Source organism: Canis lupus, chromosome 14 (genome assembly GCF_003254725.2).
Source record: "Canis lupus dingo isolate Sandy chromosome 14, ASM325472v2, whole genome shotgun sequence".
Lineage (NCBI taxonomy): Eukaryota > Metazoa > Chordata > Mammalia > Carnivora > Canidae > Canis > Canis lupus.
In genome coordinates this window covers 30,843,405-30,869,703 of record NC_064256.1, presented here as the reverse complement: position 1 = coordinate 30,869,703, position 26,299 = coordinate 30,843,405, and the positions used below count along the sequence as shown (strand labels likewise).

The 26,299-nt window shown below is 35.8% G+C and overlaps 1 protein-coding gene across 13 annotated transcripts in view; it reads left to right on the top strand.

The window, feature by feature from the left end:
* Nucleotides 1-16,763, top strand: part of SOSTDC1 (sclerostin domain containing 1) — a 56,326-nt gene extending 39,563 nt beyond the window's left edge. For 11 of the 13 annotated variants that reach the window (XM_035698306.2, XM_035698304.2, XM_035698308.2 and 8 more), the window contains 3 exons: nt 2,877-3,011; nt 12,741-12,821; nt 15,313-16,763. In XM_035698306.2, the coding sequence (XP_035554199.1) occupies nt 2,877-3,011; nt 12,741-12,821; nt 15,313-15,728 (632 nt within the window). In that variant the 3' untranslated portion in view covers nt 15,729-16,763. Of the gene's footprint in view, nt 1-2,876; nt 3,012-11,962; nt 12,822-15,312 lie in introns of those variants that run through there. The other 2 variants (XM_025464257.3, XR_003142986.3) reach the window with 2 other exon arrangements.
* The last annotated feature ends 9,536 nt before the right edge of the window (nt 16,764-26,299 follow it).

Genomic DNA, 26,299 nt, shown 5'->3' with positions numbered 1-26,299 from the left:
AAATACTGAGAGAGTCTACTAAAGAAGTGTTAAACAGTAAGAGTCCTATGGTCAGTTACAGATCAATGATCAAATTCTGTAGCTTTTCAGTGAACATTTAGAATATATGATGTAAAAAAACTTTCATTTCAACAGCATTCCAAAACATAAGATAGGATTATCACTAAATTTACAAAGCAGATTAAAAAAACCCACAAAATCTGACAAGAGGACAGAAATAAACAGAATATATGGGCAAAAACTTAAAATATGAAGGAGGTAGGAGGAAAGTTTGGGAGGTGATAAGTTTTTGGCCTTGATTGTGGTGCTGGTTTCATGGGTGTGTATTTCAAATTGTCAAGTTGTATATGTTACCTCTGTATATCTTCTTTTTTTTTAATGTCAATCATACCTCAATAAAGTGGTTTTTGTTTTAAAGAAAATAATTTGTGTCTTTTTGAAGAAAAAGAACACTGTTGAAATATCTGGACTCTACCCTCCCTTCCCCTCTTCATCCGCAAGAGGAGAGAGATGATTAACGCAGCAAGTGTTTCTTCCAAATCACCTCCACTGCCCTCTCCCCATCTTGTTCTCCTTTTCTCTCTCCAGTTCTCTGCTCCTCTTATTTTCCCCCTTTACCTGTCCTTTTCCGTTTTTCCTCTTTAGTTTTTCCTTCTTTATGATAGTCCTGAGGTTCAACCCTCAGCTTTTCTCCAGCCCTGTTTCCAAGCCCAGCTTCTCCCCTCCATCCTCCAGTTGATTTGAGATATGCTTACCCTATGCTCAATATTTCTGAATTTAAATTTCTTCTACAATCCCTCAGAGTTATCTGAAACCCCAAGCCAGTCGTGTCACTTCTTTGATCACAGTTCTTCTAGGAGTCCACACTGACTTTAGGATAATATTCAAACCCCCTAGGCTGACAAAATATGGTTATTCATACTCTTGCAATGCTTCTTGCTCCTGCCTCTTTTCTAACTACTCCATGGGAGGCATTTCAAGGCAAGCAAGACAGGTTTCGTTTCTAAAATGTGCTGTACTTTCTTGCCTTGCCAGACCTTCATGGACATACTCTTTCTTCTGCCTACAGAACTGCAATTCACTTGCTTTTTAACTTGCCTGCTTTCTATCCTCCATGCTTTGCTCAGAATTCACCTCCACTGGGAATCTTCCTGGTCCTCACCAGCGGCTTTGAGGTCTACTTCTAATTCTTTGATTCTCTCCTCCCCTGACTTAGCTCGGTATTGTAATTATCTGTTTGACTGTCTTTATCTTGTGCAGTGACTTTAGGGGAGGTAGCTTAGTTCTATCACTGCGGGGCAAGCCACAATATCTCGTACATAATAAGCACTCAGTATGTGTTAGCTACAGTGGTAAATGAAGGGGAACAAAGAAAGCATATCATAAATCCCACAGGGGGAAAAAAACTCATCCCTTTGGCGTTGATAAGGAAAAATCAGTTTTTGGGTCGAACACGGGGAGGTTGGGCAATGAAGATGAGGATTTAAGATGTGAATTCTTGAAAGGCTGTAGGCCTTGTTTTGAATCATGTGATAATTTCACTGGATCAAAGAGTGGTTTGGCAAGCAGTTGTTAAGGAACACTGAAACTGTGCCAACATTTCTGAGCTGATCTACTCCAGAGTGAATAAATTTTAAGGAACTGTAATTATCATGTGCATTAGCCACCTTTATAATTGGAAAGGTAAAATAGCACAGAAACAGTGCTGTAAATGACAACATTTATGTGCTTAAGGGTTGTCTTTAAAGGCTCAATCTTATGAAGATTTGATCTGCAGGGATGCAAGCCTTTCAAGTGTCTCAGCCTCCAACTTGCATGGTATTCGGAGACAGTCACCCTAGGGCGTGGCTGTGCACAGTTGTATTTTGTTTTGCTCAACTTGAGGCTAGCCAGATTCCTGGGGACTACCAAGTATGGCAACAAAACCAGCAGAACATTTAGATGGTCACTAAACAGCTCACAGTGTCCTGGCAGGAGTGGACTTTCCCCAGTCTGTTTTAAGTTCTTCTTTGGCTTTTTGTCAGAGGAGCCTTGTCTTTCCAAGCACCGTCAGGCCAACAGCCCCCAACTGCTATATAAACAGGCTGTAGAATTAGGCCTGAAGGCAATCTAAACTGTTAGTTGACATAATAAAATTCTAAGCCATAAGACATTTTAAGGATCCTCTCTGTCTTTCCTTGTTGAAAGCAATTTTAATCAATGCTTCTTAATCAGAGAATAATGGTTAAATTGTTTCCATGAGATTTTTAATTGACTTAATCTTTTGCCAACCTTAAACCAGGCTAAAGCCTTCAATGAAGATTGCAAAAGTACCAATTAAAGGTAAAAACAATGGCAAACAAAAAATTAATGGTCATAATGCAGGCATGGCTTTTCCATAAAGAAATTATTTTTTTCTCTTCAAAATAAACAATTAAATCTTTTCTTTTCATATTATACCTTCCAAACTATACTTGATGTCCGTGTGAAATCAAAGTGATATACTAAATCCTTAAAGTGGTAGAGGTATGGTTTATTTTTGTTGGTACTGTATTTTAAGAGACCAAATGGATATCACAAAATTCCACATGTAACTACATCAAGATAAAAAGACAGTATTTCAAATGGGAATTTTCTCTTTGATTGATGAAAAGGACAAAAGGTGTCTAGAATTAAAATGCAACTTGAAAAATATAAAAAAATATAAAATAATTTCATATTTTGGAAATTGCAAATGTTTATGAAGATGGTATGAATTTCAGTATAGAAGGTTCGATGTGTGAAAAATATACATTGGCAGATATATATATATATATATATGTATGTTTTTTTATATTTTAAAATCTATTTAATTTAGAACTCTGGGCCTCATTTTCCTTTCTCTACTTCCCTTGCAGCTCATCAAGAGCTTTGCAGTTTTTCCTCCATAAGGCCAAGGCACTGGAGAGGTTCCTCTAGGCACTGGTCATTACCAGTCATTCCTCACTGGTTACTGCCGAGTTATCCATGTCCAGGCTACATGTTCCCATCAGGTCCGGAGGCTCTGGAATTACATATCCTACTGGAATCTCTAATGAAGCTTGTTATTGTGCTTTCTGAAGACTAACCACTTGTCTTGTACACTGTCAGAGAGTAGGGCTTGGCTTCTGGTCTTTCATGAAGCACACATACCCAACCCTACTCCCTCACCCTAAATCAATTCTATTCCCTCCTCAACTGCCTAGATGAAAGAAAAAGGGAAAATGGGGGCTAAATACTTGTTCAGAATAAATATCCTGCCACATATATAAAGGGGACCATCTAAAAACAACCTAAATATTTCATCAGTAGAGAATTAATAGTTTATGTCACATCCATATAGTTCATCCAATGCTAGGATTAAAAAGAATGGGGCAAATCTGTATGTTCCAATATAAGAAGATGTCCAAGATAGGTCATTAAATGTACAATGTAACTTGAGAAGTATATAGCACGATCCAGTCTTCATGACAAGTTATAAATGTATATGTATATATGTATACACATACATGTATACATATACATAAATGTGCTTGTAAATGCAGAAAATGTTGGAAAACATTACAAGAAACTTTTTTTTTTTAGAAGTTTTTTTTTTTAATTTTTTATTTATTTATGATAGTCACAGAGAGAGAGAGAGAAAGGCAAAGACACAGGCAGAGGGAGGAGCAGGCCCCATGCACTGGGAGCCCAATATGGGATTCGATCCCGGGTCTCCAGGATCACGCCCTGGGCCAAAGGCAGGCGCCAAACCACTGCGCCACCCAGGGATCCCTACAAGAAACTTTTAACTGTGATTATTTCTGGACAGTGGGATTGGAGGAGAAATGGAAAGAGGTGGATTTTATTCTACTTAATGAACTACTGACATTTTTTACAAGCGTGTGGTTTTTTTCAGAATTTTATACCTCAGTTTTTAAAAAGGTAGAAATCTGATGATGTGACTCTTTTCCATAATACAATAATTTTTTTTATTTGTTCAATACATCTTTTAATAAACCTAAATATTATGAAGTAATTGGGTTAGCTTTTTTGTTAATGGCATGAGAACATTAAGAAGGATACTTATTCAGAAACTTTAAAGATGTAAAGCAGTATTCTCTTTCAAGTTTCATAAATTAAATAATATTCTGTGCTGAAATCTGCATATATTCTTTCTCTGTTTTAATATTTTCTTATGCTTTAAATAATTTTACTGACTTTAAATGCATTGTGCTATATATTAGGGTCGGAAATGTGAATCACATAATTTTACTGTGATTAAAATAAATGTCTTTATATTGTTTTAAATTGTAATACATAATTCTCAGAGACCCAAATCCCACATGTTCAGAAAAGCTTCCTTTTCTCCCAATTGTCCTTTCCTTTGTTTCTCATTATTTGTTATTTTGGTCTATATATTCAAGAAAGTCTTCCAAGAACAGAATTTTGAATAGTGGAAAGAATATTTGCAGGAATGAAAGGCATAAAGGCATTAAATCAAATGGGGAACATGAGAAACTACCATAGAAATATAAAATGTGGGGTACCTGGGTGGGTCAATTGGCTAAGCATTGACTTCTGCTCAGGTTATGATCCCAGGGTCCTGGGGTCGAACTCCACGTTGGGCTCCCTGCTCAGTGGGGAACTTGCTACTCCCTCTCCCTCTACCCTTCCACTCTGCTCAAATAAATAATTTTTTAAAAAGCATAAGACATAAGAAAGGAATGGCAAAAAAGGAGAGTAGCTGGTTCCTGAAGGTGTTTGTTCTCAAAGATTAATATTTTGATTTTATCATTTATTTATTTGAGAGAAATTAAGAAAGCATAAGCAGGGAGGGGGAGGGGCTGATGGAGAAAGAGAAGCAAGCTCCCCACTGAGCAGCACCCCCACCCCCACGACATGGGGCTCCATCCCAGGACCCCAGAATCATGACCAGAGCCAACAGCAGACCTCTAACTGACTGAGTTACCCAGGAGCCCCATTGATTAACATTTTTAAATAAGATGTTCAGATATGCATTTTTAAAAGATCCTGCTGGATCTTATTGTGGAGAGTGCATTTTAAGGTGATAAGAATGGAAAGTGAGAGATCAGTGAAGAAGTTAGTGACAGTAGCCTTGACAAATAATAATGAAAGCTTGAACTAAGCCAGTGACTGGGTAATAAAAAACCAGGATGTTGAGAGATGTTTATTATTTATGGTTTCACATAAAAACACAAGACATACATTTTATAAACTTGTAGAAATATATTACACAGTAGTTCCATACTACTTTGGAATCACTGAAAGTAGGGAACTAGATTTTAAAAAATCTAGGGGTAGGATTAGATGATGATGGATATGTAAATGAAAGTCTTAGTGTTACTTGACAAAAGTGACAAACCAAGTTCTATCATTATACTGTAAAAAAGTATCCTACTGAATTTATTGTCAGTCAGTTGTGGGACAGATTTCTTGAGCTCTGATTCTAATTGTCTCTTAGATGATTTCTCTAGATTCCTGCCAGCACCCTAATCTCATCCTAACCCAGTCTAAACTCATTATTAACCTCTAACCTCTTTCAACCCTAGTTCCCCTGCCATCTCAGTGTTCTTGGTCACCAGCTTTAAAACTTTGTTTTCACCTTTGCCTTCATTACCAACCATCTACGAATCTACCTCCTCGGTGTTTCTAACCTCTGTCCCAGCCTTCCCACTCTTCTTCAAGTTCAGGATTTTATACTTTTTCACTTGAGTTCTTGAAATAACATGCTCCCCTCTTGCATTCTAACCTCACTTCACCTAACACATCTCCTATACTGCAGCTGGATTCAGTGTCCTGAAATAGTGTTGGTCTTGGCCTTCCCCTTCTTAACATCTGTCAGGGCTAGCAGACATTTCATTTAATGAGATTACTGGGGAAAACTCTGTTATTATCTACCAAACTTGAATATATACATCCTCTATCTCGTCCACTTCAAGACCAGATTTATATCTAACAAAAACGTGTATCTACAGATGCATCAAAAGAGAGGTACAAGAATGTTTATAGCAGCCTTATTCTTAATAGCCAAGCTAGAATCCATCCAGTCTGGACTGGATACATAAATTGTGGATGTCTATGCGATGCAATAGTATACAGCGATGACAAAAGTCGTTTTTATATCAAATTCTGAAACAGACAAGATTAATAACTAGTGTCAGAAATAGAATAGTCATTTATTGTAGCAAGGAGGAAGGAAGTGGTTACTAGGAAAGGGGACAAGAGGGGGACTTCTGGATACCAGAAGTGTAAATCATATGGTGTTTTGTTTTTACTTTGTGAAAATAAAAGTAAACACACACATACACATACACATCCTTCGATGGCTCTCCATTGTCTACTGAATCGTATTCAAACTTCCAAACCTGCAAAGTAGGATTGTAGTCAATGATCTGCTCCAATCTACCTTTTCAATCAATGTAGTCACACTTATTTTCCATGTTCCCTACCACATACCCTTCATACCAGCTACATGGTAGCTGGGGAACCCCTGAAGCACAGCTTCCATCTGTACAGAACTTAGAAGCAAATTACTTCATTAAAAATATCAGAATTGAAATTAGAGATTTCTGCAGCACCTTTATTTCCCAGAAAAATCTGTAGTGGTGTTGGGCCAATTTCTCTACTCATTCTTTTTGTTCTCCAGTTTTCTGACACAGCAGTGAACTACAAACTATTAAGTCTCTACTAGTGATGTAAGGTCCTAACAGATTTAGGCTTGGGCAGGGAACCTGCTGGTACCTGAGTAAGAGATTCCCCAGGAAAGAGGATGCAAGACTGCATGCTGCCAGGGCAAGGAGTCTGACATGGCTGTGGAATGCTCCTGAGGTTGGTGGACAATAATCAAAACCACAATGATCAAAGTATTTTGCCTAAATCTGGGTCAACATTAATATCTGTGAGAATCAGATGTGGCTGCTGAAATTTCTAGGGAGCAATGACTGTAAGTAGTAGTTGCCATGTGCATCTCTGTAGAACAAAGCATTAAGGAGTCACTTGAAGTCACCGAGAGTACCCAGGCCCTAGGGAGAAATAATGCAGGAAAAGCAAATGGGTTCAGGTTTTGGCCAACTAAGCTAAGCTTTAGGGCGGGGCTTCCCTCTGACTGTGCAACCTGGGAGAATCTGGAGCAGAGTCCTAGTTACACAGATTAGGCACCTGTAATGGAGGCTACAGGGATAGAGCACAGCTATATTCTGGAACAGTGCATTTCCAACTTTAGCATGTATAACAATGACTAGGTTTGAGTTTGTTCGAGCACAGGTTCCCGGGTTCTCTGCCGCCGGGGGATTCTGACTCAGTGTCTGAGGTTGGGCCCGGAATTTGCATATCTAACAAGGTCCCAGGTAAAATGTGGGTTTAGAAAAACTATCAGTCTTGTGGAACAAAACTGATTCTAGTCCCCACTATTGGGGACAGGATAGTCAATATGCTACCAACATTGGTCACACTTACTTCAGGGACTTGGCTGAGCTGAATGCACAGTGAGGACATTGGTTCCTACTGTACAAGGCAGCAAATGCCAGTGAAGAGGACAACTTACGACTCTCCCTAGTTTGTGCAATCGTGTAAGCCCTGCCCTGACTGTCTTCATCTGCTTCCCAGAGCTTGCATGTGAGGTTTTCCTTACTAATAGCTTGCTGGCATTTTTAGGAGGTTTCCTGGAGAATTTTCCTAGACCAGGATTATGTTGCAGACCAGGGATACATTTAGCAATGTCTGAAGATACTTTTGTGGTCCACAGCTAGGTGAGGGAGGTGCGATTGGAGCAAGGTGGATAAAGCTCAAGGAGGCTGCTAAACACCCTACAATATACAGGATGGCTCCCATAACAAACAATTATCTGGCCCAGAATGTTAATAGTGCCAAGATTGAGATCTTCATCTAGAAGTATATCCACTGGATTTAGAATTCCCACTTGGGTTTTATTTCGGGTTACACTTGTATTATGTACATAAATGTTATCCAGCTTATAATAGCAACAAAAACACATTTGTTCTATAAATAAAACCAAAAAGCATTTAAACAAAAGAAAAATACAGAGACAACTAATAAAGGTGATGAAGGAGGGAGAAAACTGTACAGAAGGATCAGGTTAAGGGGAATTCCTTTAGTGGATTTCTAAATAGGAGCTTTTGCAAAAGAGAAGACAGCAAATTCCGTATTTCATTCAGCTTTGCAGAACCTGGCCTACAACGTCTTTGAAAAACACTGGGCTCAACACATTATGATATGAAATGAATAAAAGATGTCAGTCCATCCTCTTTTTTAAGGATTTTTATGCATGAAGATCCTATGCTAGTTTTCTTTTTCCTCTAAACTAATGATGGTCAATTACTTTGCCAGCTAGCAAGCTCTATCTTATTAACTGGAACTCTCTGAACATGGTTAAATCCACAGAGGACCAGATATAGCTCATTGCTGCATTCAATAAGTTTATTTTGTTTATAGTTATTCTAGTTCTTCTCTTGTCAGAGATTAAAAAAAAAAGTTGGTCAGGCTAATTATTTTTAAGCAAAGAACATTTACACATTCTTTAGTATTTACTTAATCAAGCTAAACAGTCTTCCTTTTAACTTTTGTTCTCCACCTTAAATTGAGTAATTGTATTTGTTGGAGACTTCTCTAATCTTTCCAAACTCCTTTTTAAATTCAGACTCTAATGAGAAACAGTACTCTTAAACTCATATTCAATGACTATTTTTTCCACATTTCTTCTGGGCCAGGTTTTGTGCTAGACACTTTCACATTTTTTATTCCTCAGTGAGGTGGGTAAGTTTGGTCATGTTTTACACCTGAAGCCACTAACTTAGTTTCAGGAAACATAACCATGTTCATACAGATTCTAAAGAGCAGCCATAAGATTAGAATTCAGATTTTCTGATTCCAGTGCTAGGAGTCACATGATCAACAATACTGTTTAGAACATTAAAATTACTTTCCAGCTTTTGCACATCAGACCAATGGTAGTAATTCTGCATTGCTATTTGCTAATTAATAATAGAACAACATTAATAACTCATCTGAGGACCAGAAAATAGGCCTCAAAGCCCTGAGAACAGGAGATGCCCAGTCACCATATTGAATGATTTCACATCTAAAGCTTCCAAGGCTATAATGTTATTCACCAAATTAATAGCTTAATTACCCCATCCTCATTTTTAAACTGGTAATATCATATTATCTATGGATATGTAACAAATTACCCCCAAACTTAGTTAAAACAAGATTTATTATCTCATAGTTTCTGTGAATGCCTCTGGCTTAAAGTCTTTCCTGAGGTCACAGGATGTAAGCCAGGGCTGCAGCCCCACCTGAAATATTGTGAGATTTAGTTTCAAACTCATCCATGTGGTTGTTGATAGAATTCAGGTCCTCACAATTTGTTTGGATGAAGGCTTCATTCCCTTGTTGGTAAGAAACATCCATTCCTTGCCACTTGTGCCAACTCTCCATAGGAAAGCTTACATCATGATAGCTGGTTTCTAGCAAAGCAAGTGAGAGAGCTAAAGCAGGTAATGAAGACTGAAGTCAGTCCTTTGGCAACCTAATCATAGAATTCACATCTATATTATTTTCATTAGAAGTTAGTCACTAGGTCCAATGCACACTCAAGGGGAGCAGGTTGCCTCAGGGGTGTAAATACCACAAATAGAAGATTATTAGGGGCCATCTTTATGATTGTCTACCACAAATAACCAGTTTTTGAGTATGTGAAAAAATAGTTTTTTCTGTATTAAATAACTAATTTATCTACTTATTCAACACTATTCATAAGTTAAATACCATTCTTATTATCACAAGGCTTTCAAAGCCATCAGACAGCTAGCCACTCTGGTACAATGGATGAGGTGCTGACTCTAGACTTGAGGAGGTAGAGAACAAGGGAGTTTCCTTGGTCCTAGTTCTATCTAAAGTGAGACTTGAAGGAAAGATATGTAGTAGCCAACACAAAGGGGAATGAGGAAAGTGTTAGAGGAAGATTTTCCAAGCAGAAGGAGAAACATGTACATACAAAGTTTTGGAGATGAAAAAGAACATAGCTTGTTCAGGGGAATACTTTCTTAAACAATTATATCAAGTATTTCTAACAATAACCTTGGAGTTTGTTGTTATTCCTAATGAAGAAGTTTTAAACTGATCAGAAGAATTGTTAAATATCAAGTTTATGATTATTTCTATTTTATCAAAGTAGTTTTCTAATTTGGTCCTCAAGGATGTATGGGACCTAAGAGCTCATAATTTTTCCTATCCACATGCACCAACTACATTACCCTCATCCTTAATTTGCTTCTGCTTGAGGTATTATTATCCAGAATACTAGATGCAGAACAGATTTAATAATTATAAATTCAGTCAATCTGATTAACCCACCATAATAAACTGCAAAGTAAGGTATTTTCTCCCTCTCCCTTTCTCGCTCTCTGTGTCTCTGTCTCTGTCTCTCTCTCTCTCTCTCTCACACACACACACACACACAAATATCTAATGGGGGAAGAGATTAGATTACTTTGACCCTCTTACTTAGGTCTACTGGTCAAAAGTTAATATTAATATATTTTATGTAATTAATATAAAGTACCCTGATAAGTAGCATAAAAACTTCTTCAGTTAGTATTTTAGAAGGATACCTATTGTATGATCTCCATGTGCATACAATAAACTGATGTAGTATTTTTCAGAAAGGATGTCAGAATAAACATCTACATACAACCTTAGGATAGGGATCTGATTGTTATTAAACCATACACATTAAATTGAATTTTTTACTTTAGTTTTTAAATTTTTGATTATGTAGAAGTTTGAATATATACAAGAGTAAACAGAATAGAATATCCACCATCGAGTCCTAACAACCATTAACCCATGACCAATCTTGCCTCATCCATACCTCTAGCTAACCCGCTCTCAAATTATTTTTGAAGTTTATTCCAGACATCATATGGTTTGATCTAAGAATATTCCAGTATATACCTCTAAAACAGAAGTAATTGTTACTTTTAAAAAACAAAACCATAATAGTGCTTTTGTTCTAAAAAGAAAACCCTAATAATTTCTTAGTATTATTGAATAGTTCTTTATTTTTAATTTCACTTTATTTTATAGTGACTTAGATAGATGTATAGATAATTGGTAGTTCTCCACTAGGGTGATTTTGGCCTGCAGGGGATATTTGGCAAAGTCTAGAGACTTTTTTTTTTTTTTATAATGGGGGGGTGTATATTACTGGCATCTAGTGGGTAGAAGCCAGGTATGCTGCTAAACACACAGATCAGTACCTCATAATAAAGAATTATCTATTTATCTATTCTCAATTGTATATAGTTCCACTTGGCAACATGGATAGATAGATAGATAGATAGATAGATAGATAGATAGATAGACAGATAGATAAGTGGATAGATATGAATAGCTGGTAAAAGTTTATAAAGGAGAGAGATACAAAATATTCACACTATAAGGTCATTTTAGTAATCACACAAAGGGCAAAATAGATCTAAAATTGAAAAGACAATTCAGAGTATGTAATTATTCCAATCAAAATGTTCCTTAAATCTGATGAAATTTTGTGATTTTTTTAAAAGAATGGAGAATAGTAGTATCAATGGAACATCTGTTGCAGATGTGGATAAAGAAGTTCAGGAAAGTACTAATTTCTTACATGGGCAGCAGAGTCAAAGGAAGCAATGAACAAAATGCTTAGTAAATACAGGTAGAATATATATTGTGCAGCACCTGAAAAACCTGGCAAAAATTATTTTGAATGTGCTAAACAATGATTTGTCAGAAATGGCTTTTTTCATGCAAAATCATGCTACAAATGTTCATGATTGTGACATATTTTTAAGATGAAAATTGATAGTAGTTACTTTAATGCAGAGAGAGCTATGCTCATTATTCTCCACACAGAACCCCTGGCAATAATTTACCTAGCAGAGCAGCAGTTCACACAGATCAAAGCTGCATTATTTAAGTGTGTCCAGGGGGCAGATTTTAGCTCCGTATGCCTTTACTTTAAAGGAAAAAAAAATATTGGTTTTCTTCTTGAGAAACTAAAAATGTTTAATAGGTAGCTTCATGCAAGTCCCACAAAACTCACATGAATTCCTCCTATTATCTGGGACAAAACCACTCCCTACCCTAAATACTCTAAAATCTGAGGGGGAGTACAGAACAACTGTGGGAATGTAGATCTCTTTAAATGAACAGCAGTGTATTTTCATTTAAATTAAACCCGAATGTGAACTAGATTCAGGAAAGGAAATGGCAGAGAGGGAGATAGTCTGGAGTTGCTATATAGAATGTGCCTGGCTGCCTTAGCTCCCAGACAACTGATGAAGCGCAACTCTGAAATTTCAGGCAATTTGTATACCAAGCTCCTCCTTTTCTGTAGTCTTCTCTTCCATTGGTAAAATTCTTTTTGCAGGGTCATGTAGGGATCCCACCCCTTCTCTGTGTTTTCACTCTGAAGCTCTATACAACTTTACACCTGAATGAACGCCAAACCTCCCTGGATATATAAAGGGAAGCTTGAGGAGGAATTTCACAGTTACAGTGCAGAAGCAGAAGGAAAGGAATTAACCAGCTCTCCAGCCAAGCAAATCCTCTCTTCACCATGCTTCCTCCTGCCATTCATTTCTATCTCATTCCCCTTGCATGCATCCTAATGAAAAGCTGTTTGGCTTTTAAAAATGATGCCACAGAAATCCTTTATTCACATGTGGTTAAACCTGTTCCAGCACACCCCAGCAGCAACAGCACGATGAATCAAGCCAGAAATGGAGGCAGGCATTTCAGTAACACTGGACTGGATCGGAACAGTAAGTGTGTTTTACTTGCCTGGATTTTGTTTTTTTCTTTTTTGGTAGCATTAGCTCACATTCCTATAGAATTGTTTCACTGCTAACTAACCTGAACCATGTATATTTTGCTGAACAATCTGGGAGTAATCTGCTGCATGTGTAGATTGGCATTCTTCCCTACAAAGTTAATGTAACTAAAACAGTGATTTGATAATGCAAGCATGGACGTAAGTTCTATCAAACACCCCAGAAAGAAAATGTTTCTAGGAATTAAACTGTTGCTTTTTTAAAATCGTGCAAAATGAGAATTTTTAAAAAAAGTGTTGTTCTAAATAGTTTAAATTCAGGTTGTTGTCTGTATTTCAGGGCATGTACAATTGTGGTAAAGTGTATAAACATAACTAACCAAAGTACATATAGAAAATCACAAGCTTTCTGAGGGAAAAAATGGCTCACACAGATTTCTAAAATATGTCTAGTGAAATAGTTGAGAGTTTTGATGATGATCGATGTACAAGAGAGATATAACTAAAAATACTGGAGAATCATATTTATCTGAGATAATTACTTATTGATCAGATTGAAATTTGGGTCACTGTATATTTCTGTGAAAGACTGGGGAAACTTTTATAACGTTAGAGACTTAATAACAATACAATAATATTTTGTACAGGGAGTATTTGTTTTCTTTTCTGTTTCCTCAACTGACACACTAATGGACCACTAGTTAGAAGGATTCAAATTTCTTCTAACTTTTGCTTCACTTCCTTTCTTCAAGAAAAGTTCACATGCTAACAATCAGGTTTTAAGAGAGACACAGAAGCAGTGGACAGGAAATCTTACACACATCTTTTGCTCTACCTCAACTCCATTCAACTGTTAAAAGTAGCTTTGACCCTTAAAAAGTCACATCAAATATGACTATTAATGTCTTTCTAAGAAAACCAAGGTGTTTTCACTTTCATGGAGATAGTTGTTTTTATGTACACAGGAAGTATCTGATTATTGTTAGATTACTGAGCGATGTGGTGGGTATTCATTGTCAGTGAGCTGTCACTGCAAAAATGCCGAATCTCCACGTATATGGGAACAAAAAGCTAGGCAGTCAAAATCATCTCTGGGTGTTTCCAGGTGCATTCCTCGGGCAGATGCAGGAAGGTAAGCTGGGATCAGAGTCAGAGAAGCAGAGCATATTGATCAGCCACCTAGTTTACTCTTTCATTTTACTCTTGCACTATATACGGATGTATGTGTACCTACAAAAATTGTTTTACAACTACTACATCCCTTTAGGCTATACCTCTCACCTCGGGAGTACTGAGACAGAGAGAAAGTACAACTCCTAATTCAGTATTTACCTCAAATTAGCTTTTGGTGTTATTCCACTTCAGTGCAAGCCTACTTCAGTGTTCCTTATGATTTTTATCTTTTGAATTTCAGCAGTCTGTACTTATAAACATTTTTTTCCCTGGTTAACAAGCTTTGATTTCTTTTCAAGTTTGTTATAGGCAATTCTCCTCGAGTTTAGATAACAAAGCAATGGAAAAGAAAACTCAAATATTTCAAGATTAATTTTTGCTTAAATTACATAAGGCACGTAACAAGAAACAGCCAATTAGAGAACATACTTACCAAATTCAAATAACTAAACAAAAAGTTTGCCATGACCAATGTTCAGGAAACGAACACCATGGTTCCTTTTGCAGTTGTAAATCAGACATGTTAGGCATTTTTCTGCCATTAAATTCATGGAAATGTAGCCAAGTTGTTATGGCAACCATACGTTCCTGATTTGGGGGCTTTTATATTCTTCAAATTTTGAGTTGTAGTGACATTTTGCATTTCAAACATTTTAATATTTGTTTTTAAAAGATAGCTTGGGAATTTATGTTTAAAATGTAGTTATTAAGTTTGATATGCAAAATGTCAGACTTTGTACACATATGTAAGTATGACTCTCTGCAGCTGAATTTTTAATTGAAACAAAATATCACAGAGAGCATATGCATCGTACACAATATTTAAATACTTTCCACATTTTCCCAGTAGATTTTTTTTTTAAAAAAACCTAATTAAAAGCACTTGCAGATACTGACATGACCTGTAAGAAAAAGAACATTAAAGTATACTCTTGTTTAGCTTACTGAAGAATGAATATTTTACACAAATGTAACAGCTTCTTAATCCTTATTGGGGAGAAAGTCTAAAAAAATGGGATTTTTAAATACTTTAGGAAGTACTTAGCTAATGTTACCCATGAAAACAAAAACCAGGCCTAGTTTATCTTGTTTCAAAAACTGTATAACCATGTAAACTGTTAATTTTTATAAAAGTATCTCTATAACCATCCAGGCAGATTTTTGCATTGTGAAAATAAAATAGGTGTTCACTTTCTGTTTACCAGTTGGCTATCATTTGGATACAATTTTTGTCACTGCAAATTACTTTTTTTTTTTTTTTTTTTTTTTGCTTCTTGTCTTTAATGAACATTCTCTTCTGTTTCCTGCAGCTCGAGTTCAAGTGGGTTGCCGGGAACTGCGTTCCACCAAGTACATCTCTGATGGCCAGTGCACCAGCATCAGCCCTCTGAAAGAGCTGGTGTGTGCTGGCGAGTGCTTGCCCCTGCCGGTGCTCCCCAACTGGATTGGAGGAGGCTATGGAACAAAGTACTGGAGCCGGAGGAGCTCCCAGGAATGGAGGTGTGTCAATGACAAAACACGTACCCAGAGAATCCAGCTGCAGTGCCAAGACGGCAGCACGCGCACCTACAAAATCACAGTGGTCACTGCCTGCAAGTGCAAGAGGTACACTCGCCAGCACAACGAGTCCAGTCATAACTTTGAGAGCATGTCGCCTGCCAAGCCAGCCCAGCATCCCAGAGAGCGGAAAAGAGCCAGCAAATCCAGCAAGCACAGCCTGAGTTAGAACCCAGACTCTCAAAACCAGACTGACTAGTAACCATCTGCTTTACAGATTTGATTGCTTGGAAGACTCGAGCCTGCCATTGCTATTTTGTTACTTGAAAATATATGCTTTCTGCTTTGATCAAACCCACCAAGCTGTCCTAAGTATCAGGACCTTCTTTGGGAAAGTTTTTCCTTTTTAAGGTTTTCAAGATGTATGCATATCCATGAGTGCAATTTGCATTTAAATTCCATGCAACCTATACTTTTAATTCTCCACGGTTCTCCAAAGACTGGTGATACTATATACATCACTGAATCCTTACTTTTTAAAACAGAAAAAGGCTTCTTGGTTACCCTCCACTCCCCAGCCCATCCCCTACTCCCATCTCCAACAGAACTCTTCAAAATTAAAAAGTCAAAAAAAAAAAAAAATAGTTGCCATGAATCTTCACAGTAACACTTCAGAAAGGTGCTTTACTTTATTTTATTTTATTTTATTTGTAATCTTCGTGGGAACAGTTCAACAGCCATGAGTGATTTCCTTTGAAAGAGGGCGAGATATTGTGACATTTCACTTCAAAAATAAGCCCTGTAGCTTTTTACAGTCTCATAGTATGAAATTATACCCTGCATGCTGACCCTTGCTTAGAGTGGAATGCCAGAAATGCATGGCAGCAACTAATAAGTAAAACTGATGAACTATTTATTTGTCAATGTTATTATTTAATGAGCTTTCACATGTGATTTTTTTCAAACTGTTAATTTTTTTACGTTTTGAAGCTTTTCCATGTACCTAAATATTTTCCTGTATAATTTGTGGTTGATCTAGAAATATGAGAATACATGTTGTAGATATGTAAAATAAATATTTTAGTCTCCTTATTGCATATATGTTTCATCATGAACTTTATAGTATGGATCTTTTAAAATCAATAAGATGCTTTGTAAAGGTGAAATATGTAATACTTTTTTGTTTCATCTGTGCAATCAGAAGGTGATTTAACCTTCAAATCCATCAGTTTCTTTTAACGAAAATAAACACTGCTAAAAGTTATTGTCCTTGCCTTTAACATGTATGGAAAAGGTACGTGTTTACAAAAATTAGAATGTATGGTGCAGGGTAATTGATTTTTCTTGATGAGGCGCATTTAAGTTTTGACAGAAAGTTCTGCAGTAAGAGAGGAGAGAGAGGAAGAGGACAATCTTTTCAGTAAAGGGATGATTTAAAAAGTTAGGTGGCAGGGATCTCTGGGTGGCTCAGTGGGTTTGGCGCCTGCCTTTGGCACAGGGCGCGATCCTGGAGTCCCGGGATCAAGTCCCGCGTCGGGGTCCGGCGTGGAGCCTGCTTCTCCCTCTGCCTGTGTCTCTGCCTCTCTCTCTTTCTCTCTCTATATGTCTATCATGAATAAATAAATAAATCTTAAAAAAAAAGTTAGGTGGCCACCCAGCAGTGAGTTGGACTATCATATTTATATACACCCAGATGCCAAGTCCACTGCCCCTTACAATCATCTAGAGGAGATAGTATAAGACCTAATGTCCAAATTACATCAGAATTTCTGATGATGACAGAAATCAGGTATCAGCAGTTTTTAAGGTTTTCTGGGTGATTCCAACATACAGCTATATTTGAGAAAGGAATTGTGAAAAAGTCACTACCTTATGTTGGGGGAATTTTGAATACTATTGCATGGACCCTAAAACAACAAATAAAACAAAATAAAAACAACAAAAAGCAAAAATAATTTTTCAGTGTTTTCAAGTCTGACATGTTATAATATTAAGCAACATAATCACAGTCTTGAACCAAACAATGCAGTTATATGACTGATGGCCAATTCAATCAAATGATTGATCCCATAATTCCAAATGAGAACCAAAGGGGCTTGGTTATGTACTGATCAGATCTGGATTTTCCCTTTTGGGTTCTGATCATGAAGGGGTCCTTAGTACTCTTCTGTAGCAGAGTGTCCTCTTTGCAATTGCAAGTTTAAAAGTCACATGTATTTTACACATGGCACAGTAAGTTAAATAAGGACATTAGTATTGTCCCTTTCCTATGAGAGGTAGGAGAATCTCAACACATATAAAGACAAAAAAAAAAAAAAAACCTCTAGATCTTATAATAATGCTATTGTACTATTAGATAAAGTAATACTTCCTAGTCTATTGACTTATCTTCCAGTTTTACTAACTAGATCTTAAACTATTTCATATTATATCATCACATCAATATTTGAGACATTCATAATAATTATATCATAGGTGAATATACCAAAAATATATTGTTTCATTTGTCTTTTTCAGTTGCTTATCATTGCTCAATATGAGATATTGACACATCGGCTATTTCTTCCATCTCAACTAGATAGCACCTTTATTAGATGGCCTTAGAGTTAATCTCAAAAATTAGTGTGTTCCAAGATCTGAGGCATAAAAAGGACTTAACCTGACAATAGCTTTTCACAATCAAGAAGACTATGTTGTTGCCTTTTAATAAGAAAACATTGAAACAAAAGTTATGGTGAAAAAAAAATGCTAAAATCATCACTGATTTGATTGCTAATCATGAATTAGTAAATGAATGTACCAAAAAAATAAAATGAAATAAAAGATTATATGTAAGTCTTCCCTAGTATCTGCTAAATCAAGAATTGGATCTATTTCTCATGGTCACATTCAATTAATTGATCAGTCTCTGGCCTTGTTACATTGATGATGTATTCATTGCATGGTATTTGACATCAAATGACAGGAGAAGGTCAGCAATCAATAAGGGCCTAGAATACAATCAGGCTTCCAGAGAAGTGCAAATTAAAAGCCAACAGAAAGAGTAGCTTTACAGTTATTATTTAAAAATGCTAAAAAAACACTTGGATCTGAATTACTGATTATATTTCAGGGTGTTTTTTTTTTTCTCACATATTCCCATCTGATTAAACTCTGCATAATTGTCTTCTCACCTTAGTAGCTATCATTTAAAATGGTGAATTGTGATAATTTTAGAGTCTGACCTCTAGTTCACATTCATAATATCTATCCATAAAGGATTTGTTTATCAAATTTATTTTTGTCACTATGAATAAAGGACTTTTTTTTTTTTTTTTTTTAAGATTTTCTTTATTTATTCACGAGAGACACAGAAAGAGACAGGCAGGGATCCCTGGGTGGCGCAGCGGTTTGGCGCCTGTCTTTGGCCCAGGGCGCGATCCTGGAGACCCGGGATCGAATCCCACGTCGGGCTCCCGGTGCATGGAGCCTGCTTCTTCCCTTGCCTGTGTCTCTGCCTCTCTCTCTTTCTCTCTGTATGACTATCATAAAACAAAAAAAACAAAAACAAAAACAAAAAAAAATTTAGAAAGAGACAGGCAGAGACTTTAGGCAGAGGGAGAAGCAGGCTCCATGCAGGGAGCACAATGTGAAACTCTATCCCAGAACTCCAGGATCACACCCTGGGCGGAAGGCAGATGCTCAACTGCTGAGCCACCCAGGCGTCCCATAAAGGACTTTTTCAAGAGGCTCAATACATAGAAGGTCAGTATTAATATTGATATTTATACATACATTAGATATATAGATAGATGAGTATATCAATAACAAGAATGAGAGAAAAATTACTAGCACATATAAAAATAAATAATACATATAGTTTGTGAGATCCAAGTTAAACATGGACATACACAGAGCCTTTGGGAATAACTAGTTGCATAAAGAATAATATTTTAACCAAAAATCATTTGTATTTATTCATGTTAGTTACAAATAACTGCTCCTTAGCCATGTTTATTTTACTGTGTATTTTTTGAAAAGCAAGAAAATAAAAAAAGACTGACTCTTAATCTACTCCAGCTCAGTATCATATTAGTAAGGTTTTACTAGGAGATCTTGCTGTATCATTGACTCTATCTGCTACTAGAATTGTTATATTTTAATTATGTAACCTGATATGTCCATTTAGTGTGATATTTACTTTATTTTTTAAGATATTTTTATTGGATATAGAAATCTGGGTTCATCAATCCCCCCCCCCAGAACTTTATTTATTTATTAGCGTCTACACCCAGCGTGGGACCTGATGCAGGGGGCTTGAACTCACACCTATAAGATGGAGACCTGAACTGAGATCAGGGTTTTTCACTTAACTGAGTGAGCCACCCGGGCATCCCAATATCTACTTTAATAGGTACTGAATAGAATGGTTATACTAGGCAGTTATGGTGGAAAGAATAGTACTTAGTCAAAGCAAAATCAGGAAGCTTCCAAACAACTGAATAAAATTGAAGTCCTTGACCATTTAAATTTAATATGTGAAATATCCTTTTTTTTGCAATCCCCATGAAATTCAGGTATCTAAATCAAATTCATTATAGTTGGAATTAAAGCATTTGGATTTGATGTAACTCTTGAAAATGTGTTTTAGCACTGAAGTGGCAACTCACTGCATATCTTAAATTCAGCAGTTGTATGCTTCCTCTAGTCATACAGTTTTAATAAAAACCAAAATGCATGGAAACTCTTTGATAAAATTCTGTAGACACCCAGAAGGAATTTAGTGGGAAAATGATTTAGGACCCTCAGTGGTAGAGTACATTCTCTTGTTAGAATGTTTCCTTCCCTCAAGGGCAGACAGAGGTGACTTCCATCTTGTTCTTATTGGAACTTATTAAAATACAGCTCTGTGTTGAATTAAATGAGTATATGTTTGTGAACTAAATAGATATTTGGCCATTATTGTTACATCCGCGGAGAGACCTTCTAGAATAGATATCCCAAAAGATGTTCTTGTCAGTGTCATTTTCAATTCCATTGGTTTATCTAGTAATCTTGACTCTAGCTAATGATGCATTTGGTACCCTAGCCTGCATATTTTGCAAATTGTCTAGAAGGGCCACAGGGTAGCAACTACTACAGAAATCCCAATGGGAAGATGTTTTAGCTTCCAGGTTCAAGAACTGATTAAAATGAATGCTAAACTGACTGCATAATTATTTCTAGTGCAAATTAGACTGAGTGATAGTTTATCATCTGCATTGGCAGACCTGCTGAAGGATTTATTTTCCCTTACAAATAGAGAATGAAGCAGTTTGGGAGATTTATGAAGGAAACTAAATGTTTTCCTTTGAATTTTACTAACTGCACACTAAGGATTACCTTGTATTATTGATTTCATTTTTTAGCTATGGGATTAGGCCTTTGAATCTGAGAGAGTGTGTCTAAATTGAATGACACTTTTAGTGATACCAATATACTTAGCCAAAGTTCATTATTACTAAAACTTGTCAAGGATTTGATAGGCTTAAAGACGTTTTTCTATTAAAATGTAAATATCACTTTTTTCAGTAGGAATAAGTGTCTTTTTTGGAGAATTTGTTATTAAATTCATATAAATCTAAAAATCTTTTACATTACTATCTTGGTGAATTTTCCCACAAAGATCATTTGAGTCCTTATATTCATTGAGGTATTAACCTAAATTTGGCACTGAAATACAGACTATATCACAGAACCTAAGAGTCTAGTAACCAGGACTTTTTACCAATCTATTGCAATATTTTATTAGCACTATATATTGATATGTTTGACCCTTGAACAACATGAGTTGGAACTGTGCAGGTCCTATAATACATGGATTTTTTATGGTATACCATAAATGTATTGTAGATGCATTTTCTTTTATGATTTTCTCAAGCTTGCTTTATTGTAAAAATACAGTATATAATATATATATACATATATATACAATGTGTGTTAACTACTTATTTATCAGTAAGGTTTCTAGTCAACAGTAGAATATTAGTAGTTGAGTTTTGGAGGAGTCAAAGTTATACATAAATTTTTGACTGCAAGAGGTTGATACCCCTAACCCCCATGTTGTTCAAGAGTCAACTGTGGCTGACAATTTTTACTAACTGGAGCTTTCTATATATATATTTTTGCTTTGTTTGCTCTTACTTCTCATTTGTTTTTTTTTTTTTAATTCTTCAAATTTAGAGAGTTTAAAAAAAACTGTTTCTTGCTATATATTTCCTTATTTTTTTTAATTCTTCAAATTTAGAGAGTTTTTTAAAAAAAACCTCTTTCTTGCTATATATTTCCTTATTGTAAAGATAAAAATTGCCAGATGCATTTAATAATCTAATGAAAGTTTGCCATTTTGCCTGTTTGATACTATCCTTCCTAAGAATTGATTAATTTTGTCCACTTTCTGTACTAATTAAGAAGAGTTTTACATTGAATCTGTGACTTAGTTTGGCATTTAAAAAAGTAATAAACAATAAAGTTTTCAATATAACTTATTTACAATTTTTTATGTGGTCATATTACACAAGCAGCCCAAGACATGTGAACTTGTTTTTTTAAATTCCAGTTAGTTAACATACAGTGTAATATTGATTTCATGTATACAATATAGTGATTTGATACTTCCATACAACCAACACCAGGTGCTCATCACAAGTGAGTACCTTAACCCCCATCACCTGTTTAACCCTTCCCTTCAGCCACCTCTATTCTGGTAACCATCAGTTTGTTCTCCATAGTGAAGTGTCTGTTTCTTGGTTTGCCTCTCTTTCTCTTTGTTGTTATTTGTTTTATTTCATAAATTCCACATATAAGTGAAATCATATGGTATTTGCCTTTCGCAGATGGGTGTATTTTGCTTAGCATAATAGTCTCCAGCTCTAACCATGTCATTGCAAATGGCAAAGTTTCATTCTTCTTTATGGCTGAGTAATATTCAGTGTGTGTGTGTATGTGTGTGTGTGTACCATATCTTCTTTATCTCTTCATCAGTTGATGGACACTTGGGCCATTTCCATAATTTGGCTATTATAGATAATGCTGCTATAAACATTGGGATGCATATGTCCCTTTGAATTAGTATTTTTGTATTCTTTGGGTAAATACCTGGTAGTGCAATTGCTGGATCATAGAGTAGTTCTATTTTTAACTTTTTGAAGAAACTCCATACTGTTTTCCAGAATAGCTGCACTAGTGTGCAATCCCACCAACAGTGCAAGAGGGTTCCCCTTTCTCGATATCCTCGCCAACCCCTGTTGTTTCTTGTATTGTTGATTTTAGCCATTCTGGCAGGTGTGAGGATTACATTCATTGTAGTTTTGATTTCTATTTCCCTGATGATGAGTGATGCTGAACCTCTTTTCAGTGTCTCTTGGTCATCTGTAGTCTTCTTTGGAAAAATATCTATTCATGTATTTTGCCCATTTTAAAATTGGATTATTCATTGTTTGAGTGTTGAGTTTTACAATTTCTTTATGTATTCTGGACACTAACCCTTTATCAGATATATCATTTGCAAATATCTTCTCCCATCCCATAGGTTGACTTTTAGTTTTCCTGATTGTTTCCATCACTGTGCAGAACATTTTATTTTGATGATGTCCCAATAGTTTATTTTTGCTTTTGTTTCCCTTGCCTCAGGCAACATATCTAGAAAGAAGTTGCTGCGGTCAATGTCAAAGAGGTTACTGCTGGCATTCTCTTCCAGGACTTTGATGGCTTCCCGTCTCACATTTAGGCCTTTCATCCATTTTGAATTTATATTTGTATATGATGTAAGAAGATCCAGTTTCAGTTTCATTCTTTTACATGTAGCTGTCCAGTTTTCCTAACACCATTCATTAAAGAGATGGTCTGTTTCCATCCAAATGAATATTCTTTCCTGCTTTGTCATGATTAATTGACTATATAGTTGTGACTTCATTTCTGGGTTTTCTATTCTGTTCCGGTGATCTATGTGTCTATTTTTGTGCCAGTACCATACTATTTTGATCAATACAGCTCTGTAATATAACTTGACATTGGGATATGTGATGCCTCCAGTTTTGCTTTACTTTGTCATGTGAAATGTGAACCTATAGACAGAAGACCTGGGATATAGTTTAGACTATGCTGCTGCTAATTGGTTGGGTGAAATTATACTTGTGTCTTAATGTTTCTATGGCTCTATTACTTCAACTGTAAAATAAGGGAGGTGAATTAGATATGTCTAAAATGCCTTCCAGCCTAAAATATAGGAAATATTTTGTTAGCCCAAACAATTTATCCATATTTCCAATCACACTGACACCCACAAAAGCAGTTTGACTAATGCTACTTTCCGGTTCTGATGATATTTCTAGTTCACTCAATTGTGAAATTTCAAAATAAGATTTTGGTCAGACTTGTAATGGATTTGACATATTCCATCATAATCAATACCTTGTTGATGGAGGCAGTATAAGATGAAATTGGAGACTTAGCTCCAGGAGGGCTGAGACAATATAGCCTGTTACTGGGCATTTCCTGTATTTTGTTAAGCTTGAGCAAGCACCAGGGACATATTAAGGACAAGGGAAAAGATGAGGCAACTTTGCACAAAAGGTATTAGAAATTTGCTCTTCAAAAAACACTATTGCTACTCTATTGCCTACTCATTTCTAGAGGAAAAAAATAAGAGAAAGTGGCTATAATCCATACAGAGAATTGGATTTTATTGTAAAATAATGATGTTATATTCTTGCTGACAGTTTCCATTCTGAAAACCTTAATATGAATACATATTGTGTTGTAAGTAGGATAATGATATTTCTGATCAAAATATTTTGTGATATTTGGCTTCATTAATCTATTATTATCATTTTTAATCTAGTATTTATTGAAAATCTAGTCTGTCTTTTAGGTTCAAAGAACACATTGGTGAACAAATGGCAATCTAATTAAGAAAATAACAAGTGCTCTAATGCAAAATGCAAAAGTAATTACGTATAATCTCATTCTGAGCAAGATTAATAGGGCAACATTGCTATGATCCATTACTTAAATTGCACTATCTGGACTTAAAACAGAAATAATATATTTAAGAAGAGAATGCTCACATTGTCATAAACATTTGACATAGACTATAGCAAACACTAAAAGTATACTGGAAAAAAGTTTTTTCCTTTTAATTGTTAGATCTGTCAAATAGGGCCAAAGCCTTTATTTTTGAGCAGATACAATCTTAGCACTAACTTCCTGAAAAGAACTTATCTTCTCGTATAAGGTTGCTATAAATTTTATTGAAATTTTTCTTTTTAATTTAGATATTTTTATAAGTTGCTTTTTCTAGACCATCTTTTACTCAACATTGATATTGAATATCAAAATTCCTGTTTCCTAATTGTTTCCATATATTAATTAGGAGCCATTTTCTTGCTGATGATAGCACGAGTAAAGGCAATCGCTCTAGACAATTCTAGCAAACAAAATATTTAGATATTTGTTCATCGAGGACACCAAATATTGCTCGTATCCAACATTTACAGAGAAATTTTAAAATAATTGCAAACTTTAGAAATAATGTCATTGCTATCAATTTTCTCAGGAGAGGAGTAGCATGATGATCTGCCTGGCTGAGTATGGTAAACTCTCAGTAAAGCGATCTCCAAAAATATAGAGATTTTCATGGATTACAGCAGATGATTGCAGTGATATAATGCTACTCATACTGATATTGCATAACTTAAGCTGGTTCTCAGTCATTAACATATGTTCAAGGGTAATAATTTTTTTAAAGATTTGAATTGCATTTGTATAAATGTACATTATATCCCATCCCTCAATCCATAAAATGGGGCAAAGAAATCCAAGAGAATGCCTCCAGCAGATGTTGGAACTGGAACAAGGCTCTTTTTTGATCCTTGTGTTCTTTTGGAGTTAAGACATTTATGATTCAGTAATATTATTAAACTGAAACAGGTGTCCTTTCTGGACATTCTGGGTTAAGAATTTTCTATTGTGTTTTATTGTCCCTTTTATTACCAGTAGTCATGATAAGTACATTCAATGGGAAGATGACCACAATGCCAGAACAGCTGTATGTGGAGCTGGAATGAAGAGCTGGAAAATGCTGATGACAGGGGAAAAAGGCTTGTAAGGACACACAATCAACACCATAGCATAGCTTTGGAATGAGTTCTGAAAAGCCACAGTCTCTCAGGACTGCTGCCCAGAATAGGAACCTTCAGACACTGTTCAATTTCAAGGCCATCAGAAGACCTGCTGCTCTTCTCTCCTGGTAAAAACAACAGACAAACAAAAGTCTCTCTCTGGCTCTTTTGTAACTACTGATACCCAATATTCTAATAGAAGATCATTTCCATTTTCTAACATTTTTGATCCTTCTCAAATGCAAACATCTCTGGAGGAGAAAATACATCAAGGGAAGGTTTGCAAAGTCAAAGGACTAGTAGGTTGGGAGTAAGACAAGGGACAATGATGAGGATGTTAGAAAAAAGGCCTTGCATAACAGCACTCTGACATACAGTAACAAAATTCCACCACAAGTCCAAATGCTTTGTATGAACTTCCTTAATTTTTAAATATTAACAGTAGACTGACTTAAAAAAAAATCCTATACCTGCCAAACTATGCATGCTGGTCTTCTTGTTAGGTTTAAGTTTTTAAAGCTGCTTAAAATCAGTTTAAACTGGTCTGTGGGCCACAAGGGGCTACTTAAATGATCTCTTAGTTCAGAGTTAGGAGACTTTAATTCCAATCTCAAGTCTACTATTTCTGAATGGCTTTAGAAAATTCAGCTAAGTTATATAC